The 18,200-nt window shown below is 30.7% G+C and overlaps 2 protein-coding genes across 3 annotated transcripts; both read right to left on the reverse strand.

The window, feature by feature from the left end:
• Window positions 1-82: 82 nt before the first annotated feature.
• LOC137820599 (protein STRICTOSIDINE SYNTHASE-LIKE 4-like) lies at window positions 83-4,457 on the reverse strand. The gene is made up of 6 exons (XM_068624760.1): window positions 4,224-4,457; window positions 3,933-4,145; window positions 3,635-3,705; window positions 1,024-1,260; window positions 636-768; window positions 83-479 (listed from the first exon to the last, which is right to left on the reverse strand). The coding sequence occupies exons 1-6, from the start codon at window positions 4,365-4,367 to the stop codon at window positions 207-209; spliced, it is 1,071 nt and encodes a 356-aa protein (XP_068480861.1). The 5' UTR covers window positions 4,368-4,457; the 3' UTR covers window positions 83-206.
• Window positions 4,458-6,616: 2,159 nt separating this feature from the next.
• On the reverse strand, window positions 6,617-12,070 carry LOC137821057 (aldehyde dehydrogenase family 7 member A1). 2 transcript variants are annotated; one of them, XM_068625471.1, is made up of 14 exons: window positions 11,867-12,070; window positions 11,683-11,769; window positions 11,397-11,528; window positions 10,636-10,708; window positions 10,439-10,461; window positions 10,269-10,332; window positions 10,048-10,093; window positions 8,673-8,853; window positions 8,114-8,290; window positions 7,847-8,011; window positions 7,548-7,688; window positions 7,365-7,462; window positions 7,072-7,221; window positions 6,617-6,953 (listed from the first exon to the last, which is right to left on the reverse strand). In XM_068625471.1, exons 1-14 carry the CDS (start codon window positions 11,999-12,001, stop codon window positions 6,899-6,901), a joined length of 1,527 nt encoding a protein of 508 aa, XP_068481572.1. In that variant the 5' UTR covers window positions 12,002-12,070; the 3' UTR covers window positions 6,617-6,898. The 2 variants fall into 2 exon arrangements, with proteins under 2 accessions (XP_068481572.1, XP_068481573.1); XM_068625472.1 differs by having other exon boundaries at window positions 7,548-7,684; window positions 7,843-8,011.
• Window positions 12,071-18,200: the final 6,130 nt, after the last annotated feature.

Raw genomic sequence — 18,200 nt, forward strand, 5'->3', positions numbered from 1 at the left:
ACAAGTTACCTGTTCTGTGATCTACTTGACTGTTGAAAAGATTTTCTGGCCAGTTTAGAATTTTAAAAAGGTGAAAAGAAACTTAAAGAAAACAGAGACCTTATTATCAAATTTTGCCAAATTGAGACAATATTCTATCCTATATGCTTTGCATGATCCAAGCTGAGACATGGCCCCTTATTCAAGAGTTGTTGAACTTCACTATTCTATGCACCACGCAGTGGTAATTTTCCAACAAAGTTGGAAGTAAGACTACCCAAATAAAGATGGTCCTCAAACTCCAAAGCTGAAGTCACAAAATTAATGACCTTCCCATCACCATCATCGAACTTTCTAATTATCTTGCCATCAGTTCCCACATTCACCACCGTTGCCCTTCTCTTTAGATCACTCACAAAGTTAAAGAGTCTTGGAGATGAAGCAAGCAGGTGCTTGGTTATCTTGTAGTTGTACATAAACTCCAGTCTTTCAGAATTCAACTGTTACATCAGTATTGAAGGAAAACAATTCAATATCATCTCCTATCAGTTTCAATCTTTTAAGTTATTAAACACCAATTTTAACACACCCACATATACAAAACTTTATAATTTTAGACCAAGAAAACGAGTATTTACATGGCCAAAAGTGAATACCTTAATCAAACCGACCCAGAAGGATCCATCAGGAGCAAGATTGACATTATCAGGTGCACCAGGAAGGTTTTCTACGAAAATATCTGTTTTTCCTTTCTTTTCTCCTTTTAACCAATGCCTCACAATCCTATATCTGATACACACAAAACTTTACATTAGACAAAACAAATGATAGATAATACAAAGTCAGTAAATTAAAAGTGTATTGTCTAGATAAGTTTTCTAAAAACTGATTTTAACATGTTTGCTTAAATGTAATAAAAATTAGGCTAAATAAAATTATACATTATTGTCTCTGAATTGTTATGTTATTATTGTGATGGTGGGAAGATAATGTTGATAGATAAATAAGTTGTAGGTAAAAAGAAGAAGAAAGAAAGAGAGTTACCTCCAAGTTTCACAGATCAAAAGAAAATCTTGGTCTTTGGAGAGTGCAAGTCCATTAGCAAAGGCAAGATTATCGAGAAAAAGAGCAGATTCATTGGTTTTGGCAGTGTACTTGAAAACTTGTCCATGAGGTCTTCCCTCTAAGAAATCCAGATGCCAATTATGCATATTAAATTTTGTACTTACAATGCTGAAATATACATTCCCATCCCAGTCTTCGATTGCATCATCTGCAAACCTGTTTACCATACAAAATACAGTTATGATATCTTGAAAACCCAACAGTAAATTATTTCCGGTTACAACTGTTAGGCTAATTCTCCTTGCATCCGATCAATTTTGATCACCACAACACCTACATAAAAATTGTTTCTTTTACTCTTTATCTTCTGAATATTTATATCTATAACATAATATTACAAAGTAGACTAAGTGTAACTCAACTTCATAAAACCACTCATGAGGTTGAGGTTTGCACCCATTTATATATAATGAAAGGCTCTAATCTCTAGTCGATGTAGGATCTTCATCACATAAATAAATAAGATAGTTCCGAATATGTAAATCCGGAACTAAAATGTGTCTTTAGGATCATTCACATTACATAGGAATGCTTTCTCGACACTAATATCTATATCTAGAAGTTTTTTTCATTCCAGATAAATTTTTTGGAAAAGATGACAAACACAATTTGAAGTTTTAAAGAAAATGATGGGTGCAGATGAAGATTTTAAAGAAAATGATGAGTGTAAATTACAATTGATCTGGTACATGTACAGAGAGATATTTAGCCCAACTATTAAAAGTAGAAGTTGTGATATCTTGATAACCCAAACAGTGAATTACTCCTTATTATAACGGTTAAAAATGAAAATAAAAAACTAATTTTTTTACTGAGATATGGATCTATATGAAAAAATAAATAAATTTTGAAAATTTGTAAACTAATACAAAATAGTAACATTTTTTTCTACAAAATATCATTCAACCTAAATTATTATTCTCATCAATCTCATTATTCTCTTAAAAAAATAAAAATAAATCAAAGTTTTACTTTTCTGACAATATGAAATAGGGTGTGATTTATTTTGAAGGTCAATTCCATTCCAGGGGTGTGATTTACATTTAAAAAAAATCGCAGTAAGTGTTTTAATGTTTATAATTGAGTCAATCTTTAGTTCGTTTTAAGAAAAAGTAATTGCTTATTTTAGCCGTTTATCTAAAAGGTTAGTAGTTTTAATGAACAATAATTAATGTTGAACTGTTTTAAAAAAAAAGTGTCTAAATCAATTTTAAAGGCCAAATTATCATATTAAGCCTATAAAATTAAAACTAGTAATGATAGTTATAATATTTGCAAGAGATGTGGTAGTCAAAAGTCCATATATAATAAAATAATAGTTTTTTTTATATATAAGCTTGATACGAAGATATTTTTTATTTAGTATAGATGAAAATAAAACAATTTTTGTTTATTATATATTAGAATAAGTTGAAATTAACATAAGTTAATTTTATAAATTGTTTGTTTGTTAGTGTAAATTGAACCTTTACAAAAACAAAACATTTATATTTAGGTTTTGGTTCACCTACCAACACATTCCTCATTAAACTTGCACTTGTCACTCAGTGGTCCTAAAGTCACAAGCCAGATTCTTGTTCATATGTTCGTCCCTCTCTTCTGCATTCTTACGTCAACCTTCCCCAATTATTAAAGGATATCTCTGTTTTAGGTCATTCTATTTTTCCTATAAACATTTTTAATTTATTCAAGACAATTTATTTATCAAAATATATTTTTTAATTAAAACAATAAAAAGAATCATTAAATAAAAACTAATTTAGAAATAAAAAATAATTAGTTGTTATAGTGACTAAATTAAAGATATTTTAGAGATTAAAAAAACTATTAATTTCTATATAAATTTTTATTATTGATAATTAACTATAAAAATTTTAACTACTAATTATTTAAATTTTAAATTTGGTAACTAATTAGATACAAATTTACAAACTATTTATCAATAATAAAAAATTAATTTAAAAATTATTAATTTGTTTAGTCTCTAAAATATCTCTAATTTTATCACTATAACAACTGATTATTTTTTTTTCTAAAATTGATTTCTATTTAATATTTTCTTATTAGAAGGTTTTAATTTATTCCCTTTTATCAAAATCAAATTTTAACATTCATTACTTCAAATATCAAATATGAAAACCTTACACTAAATTATAACTAAAATAAGAATTTTTTATTAAAATAAAATTTTAAAATTGTATTAATTAAATTACAAATTATTTTTTAGAAATTAATAATAAATTTAGTATATATATTGTCTAATAAACATGAGAACACTTCAATTATTGACGAGACATTTATAGAATTTGGGTAACTGAAGATGAATACAAAGACATTAACCACGTGGCGTTCATTTATTTGTATTTTTGTTGTGTTGGAAATGAGTTTGAGTAATGAATTAGCATTGTGGAAAGTAGAAAAAAGAAAAGATTGAAGCATGAGATGTTGAACACCATGGGCATGTCTTATTGGAGAATGATCCTATAAAGATAAGCATCAAACGCATATCAACCATGCGTGTAAGACTAACCTTATTTGAGAACCATCACTAGCTTCTGAAGTCAGAACACTCACACCATCTTCTCTAACCCTCAGCAAACCCTGCAAATCATAATTTTCTTCTTCATTTCATCACATAAGAATAAACACCATGCATAATACATGATGAATCCACCATTTAGAAATTTGTTATAATGAATACTGAATGTCTGAGATCTCATCTCAGTGTATTTTTATTATCAGACTGTTTTCAGATTATCAGACTGTTATGTTATCAGATCACTCAATGTTTCATACGAGAATAGAACATGTTTGACTTTTGAGTTTACCTTGTTAGCATCACAAACAATGATGCCACCTTCTTTTGATTCTGTGACTCCTATCAAGGTATCACCACCTATATACTTCCAATTCTCCCAATCTCCATTTCTGCGCATTCTTTTAATCCAACCATCTCTAGTTGCTGTGTACAGACTCCCTTCTTTGTCCACACAAACATCTTCTGGTTCCTTCACAGCCCCTTCTCCAAGTTTAATGATGTTCTGTTCAAAAAATACCAACATAAATACTAATTCTTCAACTCCACAACAAAACCATGTTAGAAAGCATAAACTTTTCACCTGTAATTTGTTGTCTCTGGTTGTTGTGGCAGGTGTTAGATCAAGCAAAAGTGGATCAATGGGTGAGAAGTAGAAGATTTGAACTGAGAGAGCCACCAAAACTGCTAGAAGTAAGCTTGAGCACACTGTTATGAAGGAAGCCATGTTATTTGATTCACCTGCTCTAATGCTCTGCTAACTTGGGCAAATGTCTTATTAATAGCTGAATCTATGTCTCTAACAACTTCTGTGTTCATAATTCAATTCAAGCACGTTTTTTTCTTAAATATCTTATGCCTACCTAACAATTTAGTAAATTAATATTTTAATTATATTTATTTTATTTTTAATTTAAAATATTATTATAATAGATGTATAATCAAATCTGAACTGTCATCTGTAACACACATCATGGGTACACAACACAAGAAAGTAGGTAATGAATAGGCAATGACAAAGTTCAGTAATTTAAAAATGAATACAAGATCTTTTTTTAAAAAAATATTACTTTGATAACAGTAAATTCAAAGTTGTATCTTTTAAATTTGTGATAGTTAAAGGAGTGTTTGTTTCTTTTAATGAAGAACTACTAAAGGATGGGAGATCTTAGATTGTGTATCTCAAATTTTAGAATTTGTTTGATAATAAATGAGTGTGATGAATGATGGCCCTCAGCCATAATGTTGCTACCAGACACTTTTAAATTAATATCTTCATTCAAATATTTTTTATTCTTTTAAATTGTAAAACTTTTTATGTAATTTTTTGAGTCATTAGATTTAACGCTTCTCTATGTTCAAAATCTTTGATATTGATTTTTAATTTAAACCATTTTATATCATAACCATATAGCTTGTGCTTAAAGATAAGGTTATATACTATATACATCTTATATAATTTATTGATCTTATTGCTTATTATTATTTATACTCGCCTAAGGAATCAAAGTCCGTAACTGGTAAGAAAACGTTTGACCTACCAACATATTGAGTATAAAATAAGTATAAAAAATTAATTATTAATTGCATTTAATTAAAGAGATTTAGAATAAAAGAAAAAAAAATACATTACGGAAGAATGGAATGAATTTCGATACCTTTTGTTATCTAATTTTCTTTTAACCAGTTATTTACGTTTATTTTTATTGAAGATCTCACGTCAAGATTAAGACATTTTATTATATATAAGTAGGTGCAATCCTCAATTCTATGAGTTGATTTTATGGGTTGAGTTAGGCCTAAAGCTCACTTTTAACAATTTCACTTTAATTTTAATAACTATAATGTTTAATTGATCAAAAGCATAATTAATTGGCAATGTTTATTATTAAACAGCAACTCTCACGAGAATGATTCATTGTTTATTATTTTTGCGACTGATGTATTGCTCTTGTCTCTATACACATGTCTTGCTACCATAACTAATTTTTTCTGAGTATCACTGTTGGAACTTGGTATTAAGAATAAAAGAATTATTGAAAAAGGCATAAAATTAGATAAAAATAATTAAAATACACTAATATTTGAGTTCATCAAACTTTTTTATTGCTTAAAATTGAATCCGTAGGCAGAATATGGTCTAACAAGCAAAGAGAAAGACTAAAATTATGATATATAATGTTAAATTTTTCCTATAATGTTTGCCATTAATTAGTACCTTGAGGTGTTTGATTGTTAAATGTATGATGCGTGGTGGGTGCTGGGTTCATGTGATTAGGAACTCATGTATAACTCCTATAAACACTATTCAATTATCATATATCTTTACCACTAAGTTGGAAAGTTTTCCCTAAATTTCATAAAGGTGCATAAGAGGAAATATTTTTGAGAAAGTAAGCCTGCATTATACCAAAACATGTACATGATATAAGCTACCAAAAGGGTATGCAAGTTGTTGTCTCAAAAAAAGTGATTTGAGCACTCTTAGACAAGTCATAAAAAGGTTAAGCATGTTCAAAATCCCATGTGATAGAAGAGCAAGGTTTAGGTGCTTGGTGTACTAGTATGATCCAATGAAATGATAAGATGGTAGGTATGAATACAAGGAAAAAGAGATAGAGAATTGACAAAAGAACCATTGATCTTTTAAGGTTCATGTTTTATAGAGTATGTTGGTAAATATTGTAATGAGATAAGCTTGAAGATCAAATCTACTAAAATGGAGAAAAAATAGTGTAATTTGTACTTTTCATAATTTAGCAATAAACAAGGAGAATAAAATATCTCCAGTATTACAGCCTAGGAAGAAACAACATTTAATAAACACAATTAGGTTTAAGTATTTGTAGCTTCTAAAAAGGACAGTTTTATTTTACTTGTTATAAAATTTTATTAATTTTCAGCCTCTACATTCAACAAACTCAATAGAGTAATGTAATGTTAGTCACCTCATTAGACATTTTGAGTCTCTTGTGGTGCACTCTCAAATCACAATAAAGTTGTGATATTTTCAAAGACCAAAATATACTTTGTTCATATTTAAACGTCAGATACTTTATTGAAAAATAAGATTTTTTGCAGCTAATTTATTTGACATTTATTTAAGAAGTCTAATACATTGAAGCTGTGATGTTGAAGGTGCCATCCACACAGCAAGCATTTCTTGTTAAAACAACACTTTGAGCCATCTGGTTATAGAACTTTTCTCTTCTGGCTGCAAAATTTCACTTGTGCATCCTCATGTAACACGGTGGCTGTCTAGCCAAAGTTAATTCCCTGAGCTAACGGCAGTTCACTTCCATAATTGATGGTACTGCCAAGGAAAACAATTGTAATGTCATTAAGACAAAGCACAGAAGAAGAAGATATATTCACCATTAACAGAGCTTATAACCAAGGAATGCAACATCATAAATTCCACTAGAACTCACCATGTAGAACGACGCATGTATTGCTTCCATGAGTCACTTCCTGCTTCACGACCACCACCAGTTGCCTTTTCCCCACCAAAGGCACCACCAATCTCAGCTCCATTTGTAGGTATGTTTGCATTCACTATACCACAGTCACTACCTCGTGGCCTGCACCATATTCACATCCACCAACAAGTAAAATATACTGTTTATGCAACTATAAATCAACACAATAATCTTTAGAGGTGTTGTAGCCTGTACATTAGAATGGATCTACAGGATACAACAAAGAGTAGTTTATAAGTACTTACCCGATCCATTTGAATATAGTTCCAGGTCTTTGTGTAAAGATTGAACTACTTAATCCTTGAGGTACAGAATTGTTCAAGGCAATTGCTTCTTCCAGAGTCTAAGTTGAAAATAGTAAAGTTCATTCCTAAAACTAAATTCCAAAAGAAATAGTCCAATGAAAGAAGATATAGAATATACGCTACCTGAAATTTCATGACATAAAGAACTGGACCAAACAATTCTTCTTTAACTACAGGAGCATCTGAAGATATCTCAACAATCGTTGGTTGTACAAAATTTCCTTCTGACTCTAACACGGATCCACCTGTTAAGATCTTCCCTCCCTGATAATCAGTAATTCAGAGTATAAAGTACATTAACACCACTGAGAATACAAGCATCCAATCTATTGTATATAGCATAACCTTCGCAAAATTACAGAAAAGAATGTTACATTCCCTAAATATTTAACTTAACAGGAAAAGAGTAAAATGAAACATGCCTGGGATTTTATGACTGAAATACCCTTCTGAAAGTTTTCCACGGAAGTACGAGTATGCAATGGCCCAACTAGAGTCCCCTTCTCCAAGGGGTTCCCAATCTTGACTTGTTTGTAGAGTCCAACAAGTTGGTCTAGTACATTTGCGTAAATACTCTCGTGCAAAAACTGCAGCACAAGAAGTTGAACAAGAAAATAAATATACCTTATGAAATAACACATGACTTGCATTAAAATTATGAATTCAATCTTTTAAATTGGTTCTAATACCAGTCTGCGGCAGGTTGTACAACGCTGACCAGCAGTACCCACAGCAGCAAACAAAATAGAGCGTACAGCCAGTTTAATGTCTGCATCATCCATGACTATTATTGCATTGTTTCCACTTAACTCAAGCAAGCACTTGCCAAATCTGTCATTCACTGTTTGCTGCACCATCAAACCCACCTATATAACAGGGAAAACATCATCATAAACTCACCATAAGATCGTAATCTCCAACACATTCTGAAGTAAGTTAACATTTCCGAGTTTCTACATTAGTTATTTAATAAGGAGGAAGGGCAACATACATGATTAAACAGTACATGACACATGGAAGTAGTTGCACCAAAAGGGCAATGATTTAGAATGTTAGATATCAGATATCTTTATCTTTATAGATAGACTACAATAAGACTAGAGTACTAAGGGCAACTAAACTGAGCATCATTCAGGTAACATGTACATCTTTGGATTCACAAATAGAAATTTATATATCCTATTCAATAAGTTTAATTATGCTTGGCTGTTTAAAACATTATGCCCAACTACTAAGTACATAAAGTACCTTTGTACTTCCAGTGAATGAAACCAGGGGAATGCGTGTATCTTTTGCTATTGCCTGACCAATGTCAGCACCTCCACAGAAAGAGGTGAATATTGCACCGGGTAAGTTGTTCTTCTCAAGAACTTCAGCTACTAGCTTTGTCACAGCAATAGTTATCAGAGGAGTTGTTGGAGCGCCCTTCCTTTAATGTATGTGGTAATCAGAAAAACATATATTATAAAGATAACACAATTGCCATCGAAAATTGTAACACTCGATAAACTGACAAATGAATACATATACACACAACATCCATACAGATCTGCATAATTGGCACCAACAAAGTTTTTTGATAATCTTTTATGATAAGACTTTCTTTCTTGTCTGTGTATTATATGGACATCTTTTGGGGGGAGGGGGCTGAATGGGTAGGCAAACCTTAGATATAAGCATGGAAGTGAACTTGCAATTTTACACGAACGTGAATGAATTTTCTCAAGTTCACACAAGATTACTCAAAACCAAGTTTGCAAACGTATTAACCTGTTTCTTGTATCCAGGATTGTAAACTTGTGAATTTTACAAGTTGGCTTGTTTGTTTGATAACCATTGAGTATTGTGGGGAGATAAGAGAAAAGATGGAGTTCAGGGGGCACTAGGGGGATTCAGGAAATTAGTTATGACTAGTGAGAGAGACTAGGCACTCCCAAATTGTCCAGAAGTTGTATTTCTTTCTGCAATTTCAGAGCAACTAGACTTCCAGGATTTGATATTGCACTGATTCGGGGTGGAACTTTCCCATATCAATACAAATATCATCTCTGTTTTTACCTCATTTATTGGTACCAATCAATTACAAAAATATATACCAATTACCATTTCATGAACAACAATAAAAACCACCACCACCAAGTCTTATCCCACTAGGAGGGATATAGGCTTCATGCATCGATGTCACTGAGATATGAAAATACAGGAAGTGCAATTGGAGAAGTTGAAGGGCATATTATATCTTATACTCCCATTCAGCAACCACTCGTCATCTAAGAAATATTCACTTAATACAAATAAATTAGGTTAGAGATATGAAGTGGATTTCCATAACAAAATGTGTAGTTACCCAAAAGCCTAAAAGTCAAGGAAGAGGTTCACCATATCCCTTTTTCTGACCAATCATACTAATTTGTGCTAACGAAATACATACAGCTAAACAGTAATGCATCAAGAACCGAAGTATAGGATAAATACTAATGTTCAAGTCAAAGAAAATGGTGGAACACAACCAGGTAAAATTGTCGTGAAGTCTACATATACCATTATTCCAATTAAATTATTAGAGCCAATTATCAACAGACAAAATCTCAAAATATAAAGATAGATAGAAAGATAGACTTACCATACAACACAGTTGCCACAGACCAATGCAATGCAAGCATTCCATCCTGAGGCACAACAGAAATTAACATGTTTTGATTACAATTAGATGAAGCATAAAACACATGCAAAAATGTCATGCAGTAACGTGTTCAATCTGTTGATATGTAACATTGAACTGATATACAAGATCCAAAGGAATTTGTTGCTGTGTGCATTAAAACAGAACGAGAAAAAACATACCTAGAACTGCGCATGGAAAGTTGAAAGCGGTGATTACACCAACTATTCCAAGGGGGTTCCATACCTGTGGTGTAAAATCATGTGTTTCGGTTAACATCATCGCACCCATTAATTATTATAGTTATAAATCGGTATAAAAACTTGCAAATAATTATACTTCTAATACGCACCTCAAACATCATGTGATCTGGACCTGTTAAAAGAAAAAGTAGAAGAAAACAATAAATCAAAATTGGAATTTCTTCTAGAGAAATCACTATCAAAACAAAAGACTATCCCCAGCTACAGCTTATTCTAAACAACTATCTAACCATAAAGGATTATAAAGAAAAGATGAACAATTAATTTAGGTACACAACAATCTTACGTTCTGATGGTATAATTGATCCACTCAATTGTCGGCTTAACCCAACGGCGTAATCACACATATCAATAATTTCCTGTAATGGGTAGAAAGATCACAAAATATATCCATAAAAAAATGGTATGTGAAAAATCTTAAACGCAGTAATTTTCTCATTTACATGGTGTAATGTAAGTGATTAATTTGGTTCTGTGGATAGTTAGAAAAGGCACTAAAACGCTTGAGTGTTAGCCTATATGCACACCAATATTTATGGAACGCTCCCAACAGCAAAAATAAAGCAACTTGGAAAAACCAACATCCTCAGAGGACCCACTATTGGGAACAAACCAAGAAGATGCAGTGAATAATTCTTATAAGCAATCTACTAAAAACTGAATAAAAAAATTACTTTGGAGTAGAAATTAGGATATAGTCTAAGAAACCCTTCAATTAGTTGATAAATGTTATCGAGGAAAAAAATGTAAATGTAGTTGCTGGCAAATGTGTTATCAAGTCTTTCACATTACTAATAACACATTTGCCAAATGAATAGGTAAATAATCAGCTATAAGGCATAAAGTTTCATCAGAACAACATAAATTAGAATGTCCCTGAACACGTCAAACTGTTCTAATTAGAAAAAGCTGAACATCATTGCTTATCTTTTTTCAGTTGACATTAAAGAATTTTTGAGTGTCATACACAATCCAAACTCTGATTTCTACGTTGTCAAACCTGACAAAACGCCACAAAATAATGCAGAACAAAGATAACTGTGATACCTGAACTTCCCCAATTCCTTCTGGAAGAATTTTTCCCATCTCAAGAGCCACCAGCCTACCCAGAGGATCCAACTTGGCCCTCAAAGCTTCACCAATCTGTCTCACAATCTCACCTCTCTTTGGTGCCGGAATCTGCAACAGCATTACAAGAACATCCTCAAATCTTTTCCAATATAAGGTAGATTCCGTGCTTGCTGGAAACTCTACCATGTAACTGAAACAAAACTTACTAAACCCCCCAAAAGCTAAAGTAAACAACTTTTTGTTAAATGAAAAAAAAACTCACAGTCATCCATGTCTTGGCTGCTTCACTGCAGGCTTGCAAGCCCTCTTCATAATCTTGCAAAGTAGCTTCAGTGACTTCAGCTATGGTCTATTTTTCAAATCACCAACAATCACGCACATGACAATGAAAGAAATCCTCAACAATAAAAGGAAATAAAAAAAAAAAAAGTAATGAGAAAGTGAACCTGATTGTTAGAAGGATTAACAGAAGTGACAGAAGAACCAGTGGCTTTCCATTGGCCATTAACATAAGAGCCAATATTGGAGGAACCCAAGCCAATCTCCTTCAAAAAGTCGAAGCTATTGTTTTCAGAACCCATTTTGTTGCAGGAAGATGATGAAGAGAAGAATGATTGAGAAAAGCGGTGCAAGAGATAGTTTATTTATAGTCCATTTTGTTATGGCCATTTTTTGTACAAAAGCTCGCATTTCCAGAGATGACGTGGCATAAAAGCATATGTTAGGTTAAACGATAAGATCTACGGTAATCATGACGATGCGCCAAATCCCAATCTTGTCGTTTTCATCACTCGACGAATATCAATTCAAGATTTAACAGTTTCACTTAATTCAATTCTTATTGTTTTTTAAAATAACAAAATTTAATTATATTAAGAATATTTCGTTGGCCTGAATTTGTTTTCAAACAAATTACAAGTGATTTGGTTGAAAATTATAAATACGTGAGAAAGAAAACAAAAATAGATGTAAGATGGAAAAAGAAGTTAAAAATATTGTAGAGTGTTTAATTTTTAAAAATATATTACTATCTATGAATACTATTTATTTTAATACTCATCATTAAATATTCCTCCTTTATTATTTAGTATTTAATACTTATTTATTTTAGTATTTTTGTAATTTATTATTATTTACTATGAATTAGTTATCAGAAGCTAAAAAAGATAAAACTGATCTGTATCTGGTGAACAAATACTTGGCTTTACCACACTGCACATGTGTCCATGTTTCATTATCAATTCTGTTTTATCACTTTTCTTGATCTCATCCAATCCAATGAGTAGTTATAGATGTGGATACGAGTAATACAATATTGAATTTCTTCTCGAATTACATGAATTTTTAAATGCTATGTATTGATATGAATTTTTAAATGTAATATGATTGAATGATATGTATTATATTGTATGAAATTGATGTAATATATTTGGGATAATGTATGAGTTGTTATTTGATGGTACATTAAGTATGAAAAATCTATGTTTAACGGAAATCATCTGGCTTCACTGATGATCTAAGTCATGTAGACTAAGATATCAGGAGGTGAGAAGCTGAGAGGGAGTTCATACACACCGGGTCCCGCTGTAGATACTCGGTATTGAATGTTTGAACTTACCCTGATCCTTTCTATTGGATTCACTTGTAATCTTTGGATTAGGTGTTATGAGTCTTCCAGAATATGAAGTGGGATTGAAATGAAATCCAATGATTATGATTGAAAATAGATCCATGTGTAATCTATATGAATGAGAGAATTGGTATTGAAATTTTACATGAAATCATTTAAAGAAATGTTTATAAATTATTAGTCTAAATTGGTTCTATTTCCATGAATTATGTTATGAATTTTCTTTGCACTAGTTTACTCTTGTTTTTCGTGTTGTGTTTGAACTGCGATGACTATACTATGTATACGAGCAGATGACCATACAGGTGCAGAAAAGCCTTAGAGGTTTCAGAGTTTTATTTTGACCTATGAATATGTAAATATTTGTATTTCTATAAATCTTAATCAGGTATTATGAATGTTTTGAAAAATTCCAAATTTATATAGAAAGGATAGAACTTTTATTGTAATAGTTATATATAAATTATGAGGTATTACAGTTTGTGTAATCAAATGAGAAGAACGGTATTATATATTGTTATCAGTATTATAAATAATATTTTACAAAACAAAAAATAAGTAAAAAGTCCGCACATCAAAATTTAAAATTCTAGCTTAGTAATTAAAAAAAAATCAAAAGCCTAAATGATAGAAATAGATATAATATAGAATTAAAAAGTGAATGAATCATATTTTATATATATATTATTTCTCTTTTATTAAACATGTCTATTTTTTACTCTCTTTTTTTCAATTCTTTTTTTTTTTTTATCAAAGACAATTATCTAATAGAAAGAAAGTAGGTAACTGAAAAAGAAAGAAAAAAAGAAAAATATATAAGAAATAAAGAAAAAAAGGTAATTATTTGATTTAAAAAAATGTAGCAAAATTTGTAAGATAATTTAATTTAAAAATTTATTAATAAAATACCCTAATATATAACGTTATCTGTGAAGATGCACATGGTGGTTTGTATGATAACAGAGGCAGCAGAGGAAGAAAAGCTGAAGACACAATAAAATAAATACGAAAAGTGAGTGTGATGAGAAGTCTTTTCGCCATTGTCTCAGACCTCTTTTTGTCATCTGTGAACAACCATCAGCTACAAAACAACATTTCTTCCTTTTTTTTCTTTTCAAAAAATAGATCTAAGCAGAGATATGGGACCTACTCAACAATTTCTTCTTCCTTCACGTTCCATCAATTATTACATGCTTTATACTTTTCCAGATATAAATCAAATACAAATACCAAATAAATTATAAATTATAAATAAATGGCTATTTTGGTTTCTAAAAGTGTAAATCAATATAAATTTAAGTTTTTAATCGTACACTACAATTTTGTTATTAAAGTGTAATGTTTAGTGACCATTTTGTCATTAAAATGTAATATTTAATCACAAATTTAACTTTATTAAGTTGTATTTAAGAATTTAGTCTAAATATTTTTTTGTGATTTCCGGGATAATCCGGTCAACAGAGTGATGAAAAAAATTATAATTTTCTGAACTCAAACATTATTAAAAATAAGTAAACATCGATTTTATATTAATTATTAAGACGATGTTTATTTGTTAAGAAAATTAACAAAAACATTAATTACAATAGTTCACTTGTGAAATGTTAAATATACCAAATCATATAAATTATGAATGAAGCTAGCCAAGAAAAAAACAAAAGATATTTTATTTGTGTGTGAAAAACAAAAATGCATTTTAGTATTATCTTTTCCAGAAGTGATTTAGATGAGAATGAAGTGCTTCTTTGCTCGACACGGAAGCGTTTATTTGTTGAATAGCGATAATACGATTTTTGTGCTTGCTTCGTCACTATGTATTCTTATTATTATTTTATTATTATCATAACCATGTATAAATATCACAAATAATGCGTTTTGGACAAATTAACTGACTTATATATCATCTTTTACTTTATTTATTTATATCTCTTTTAGTGTAAATGAAACCACGTCTAATATTTCCTAAAAATAACATAGAAATAAATATATATAATAAAAAATAAATTTATAATTAAATATATATAATAAAAATAAATTTATAAATAATATAAAAAATATTAAAATAATAATACTGGAGGTTGTTATGTGATTGTATAAAAGATATGAATTATTAATGTATTGTTATTTTAAATTTTCAGCTAAATAAGTTCTTTAAATATTCATTTTGTCGTATTTAAATGCACTATGTTAAAAATTAAGTGGCGGATAAATGATTTTTATTGTTATTCTTTTTTAGCCGTCAAAATTTATTTTTGTTTATTTTTTATTTTTTTTAAGTTTCGGAACACGAGACACTTCCTTTGTATATATGTTCCGAACATTTAAAGAATAAAATAAAATGAGATTATTAAGGATATTTTAATCGCATACAAAAAAAAATATCATACAAGATATATAAAGGTTGGTATCACATCATATAACTAAATAGTTCCAGTAAAAAAATTTCTTATAATAAGTTACATTCACTTGTCAATTTCAATATTCCTATATACACATGAGTGAATGCATGAACTGAATATTGACAATAAAAAAAAACGTCTACAATGTACTCAAATATATGCCATATAAACATTTTTCTATGCCCCTGCCCTTCCCCTGCATATAAATAGGACAGCCTGTACCTCGGCACGCCCGTAAAGTTTGAAAATACTAAAATTATCCTTAAGTAAAAAATAAAAATGAAAATATTCGTTTACATTTTTTTTACAAGTGAAAAAGACAGCACTTTGTGTGGTGGTGGGTGGAGAGTCCTTGAGGTGGTTCTTGAAGTGGTGCTTGAGGTGGTGAGAAGATGTTTGAGGTGGTGCGGGGTGGTAGTTGGTAGCACGGGTGTTAACGATCGTGCTGGTGTCGACATTGTTACCATTGGTGAGCTTGTCATTCTCATTCGTTGGTAAGCTTTGTACCTTAAATAGTAATTTTTGGATTAGTTAATTCGGTGGATCAACAAATCACATAATCCGGTGCATAAGCAAAGCTTTCTGGATCAGATAATCCGTAGGTATATTGGATCTGGACCTACCAAATTAACACTTATGGATTGTGTAATCCGGTACCAAAATGAACTATGGATTACGTAATCTGGAAGTGTTTTCAAAACTCCACATATGCCTTATGGAGTACGTAATCCAGAATCCATTTTGTTGTATTAATATGACTTACACATTACGCAATTTGAAAGTTATTTTAAAACTTCAAATATAACTTACGGATTACATAATCCAAAACTAAAATTTTTGACTTACGGATTACACAGTCCATAAGTCATTTTTGCAGTTCTAAAATGACTTACGGATTACATAATCCGGAAGTCATTGTGTAGATAAAATTTGACTTACGGATTATACAATCCAGAAGTCATTTTTAAGTCTGAAAAGTGAATTTTATTTTTATTTTGCATACTTGTGTGAATTTATGAAAATTATAATAAAATGAAAATTTATGTTTTATGAATGAAGGTGTAATTATGGAAGAATTAATGAATTTTGTGCATCAACATGGATTGTGTGAAGGGGACTATGATATCCATTTTACAACAGATGAGGTGAATAAAATTTCATTTCATTCATGTTGGTTATGGACTTGGTTTTGTTATTGTCATTATAATGTCTGACATAGCAAATGGAAAGTAAGGGAGAAAGACATATGTCATGTTAGGTTGTGAAAGGAGGGTAGTTACTTAGGATGGTTTGGAGGTTAGTGTAAGTGGTACTAGAAAATGTCAATATCCCTTTAAATTGCGAAGTAAACCTGTTGGAAAGGGTCAAGGTTAGGTACTTAAGGTAATATGTGGTACTCATAATCATGATTTGTATGATACATTAGTTGGTCATCCATGCAAGCAGATTAAAAGTGAATGAACATTCAATGCTTGTTGATATGACTAAAAGCAGGGTTAAGTCGGGTAATATTCTACGTACTTTGAAGGAGAATAATGAGGATAATATGACAACAATAAAGCAAGTATACAATGCAAGATACTCATACAAGAGATCAGTTAGATGACCAAGAACTAAATTACAACAGTTAATGATGTTGTTAGACCGTGACAACTATCTTCACTGGAGTACGTGTCATGAGTCTTCCAATATTGTTAGTGATATTTTCTGGACTCATCCTGATGCTGTGAAACTCTTGAATTCATTTAACATTGTATTCTTAATGGATACGACTTACAAAACAAACAAATATCGACTGCCTTTGCTTGAGATTGTTGGTGTAACTTGTACAGGTCTATCCTTTTTTTGTTGGTTTTGCATTCTTATCTAGCGAGAAAGAAAAGAACTTCATATGGGCATTGCAAAAATTTATAGGGTCACTTTTGACATCGCATGTGGGGCCTGAAGTCATTGTTTGTGATAAAGATCTTGTTTTGATGAATGCCATCAATATTGTGTTTCCTAAAGCGAGAAATCTTCTTTGTCAGTTTCACATCAATAAGAATGTTAAAGTAAAGTGTAAAATGTTGGTGGATTATGTCGAGGCTTGGGAAGTTGTGATGGATTCATGGAAGACTATCATTGATTGTATAGAGATTGGTAAATTTGATGGGTTTGTGAAATTTTTTGAAACTATTTGTTCACAGTGACCATTACTTGTTCAATATGTGAAGAACACATGGATTATTCCGCACAAAGAAAAGTTTGTGAAGTGTTGGACAAATTCGTTAATGCATTTGGGAAATACAACATCAAACAGGTATATCAATGCCTTTACTTTGTCTGAATGTGATTCATCATCTCAGTTGTCAATTCAACAAGAATGGGATGTGATTCTATCTCGGTTCAAACAAGTTGATATTTGTGGCAAAGTGACAATTAAAAATAAGTTGCGTGAAATTGCCTACCCAAACATGACAACATTATGTGCACCAATTAATGTAGTTAAGACAAAAGAATCCCAAAAGAGTCAAGCAAATAAATTTTAGAGGTCTACAAAACGCACCCCTTCATATTTTGAGCATGTAGATCGCATCCATTTTGTAAATGATAGTTCATCATCTTTGAAGACTCATAAGGGAGAGGTTAAGGTGACGACCAACACCAATGAAATTCCCATGCTTGATCAATTTCATCCGAAATGTCACCCTTATATTTTGGATGTAATAGATGTTAAAGTTGATGGGCATTGTGGGTTTCGTGCTATTGCCT

This window comes from Phaseolus vulgaris, chromosome 9 (genome assembly GCF_000499845.2).
Source record: "Phaseolus vulgaris cultivar G19833 chromosome 9, P. vulgaris v2.0, whole genome shotgun sequence".
NCBI classification, from domain to species: Eukaryota; Viridiplantae; Streptophyta; class Magnoliopsida; order Fabales; family Fabaceae; genus Phaseolus; species Phaseolus vulgaris.

Coding starts and splice junctions, on each gene's coding strand:
- LOC137820599 (XM_068624760.1), bottom strand. CDS start 4,367: ATGGCTTCCTTCATAACAGTGTGCTCAAGCTTACTTCTAGCAGTTTTG. Junction 3,706..3,932: donor TTGTTTGTGATGCTAACAAG/GTAAACTCAAAA, acceptor TATGATTTGCAG/GGTTTGCTGAGGGTTAGAGA. Junction 1,261..3,634: donor AGTGATGGTTCTCAAATAAG/GTTAGTCTTACA, acceptor TATGGTAAACAG/GTTTGCAGATGATGCAATCG.
- LOC137821057 (XM_068625471.1), bottom strand. CDS start 12,001: ATGGGTTCTGAAAACAATAGCTTCGACTTTTTGAAGGAGATTGGCTTG. Junction 11,529..11,682: donor CAGCCAAGACATGGATGACT/GTGAGTTTTTTT, acceptor ATGCTGTTGCAG/ATTCCGGCACCAAAGAGAGG. Junction 7,463..7,547: donor TTTATGTCATGAAATTTCAG/GTAGCGTATATT, acceptor TTTTCAACTTAG/ACTCTGGAAGAAGCAATTGC.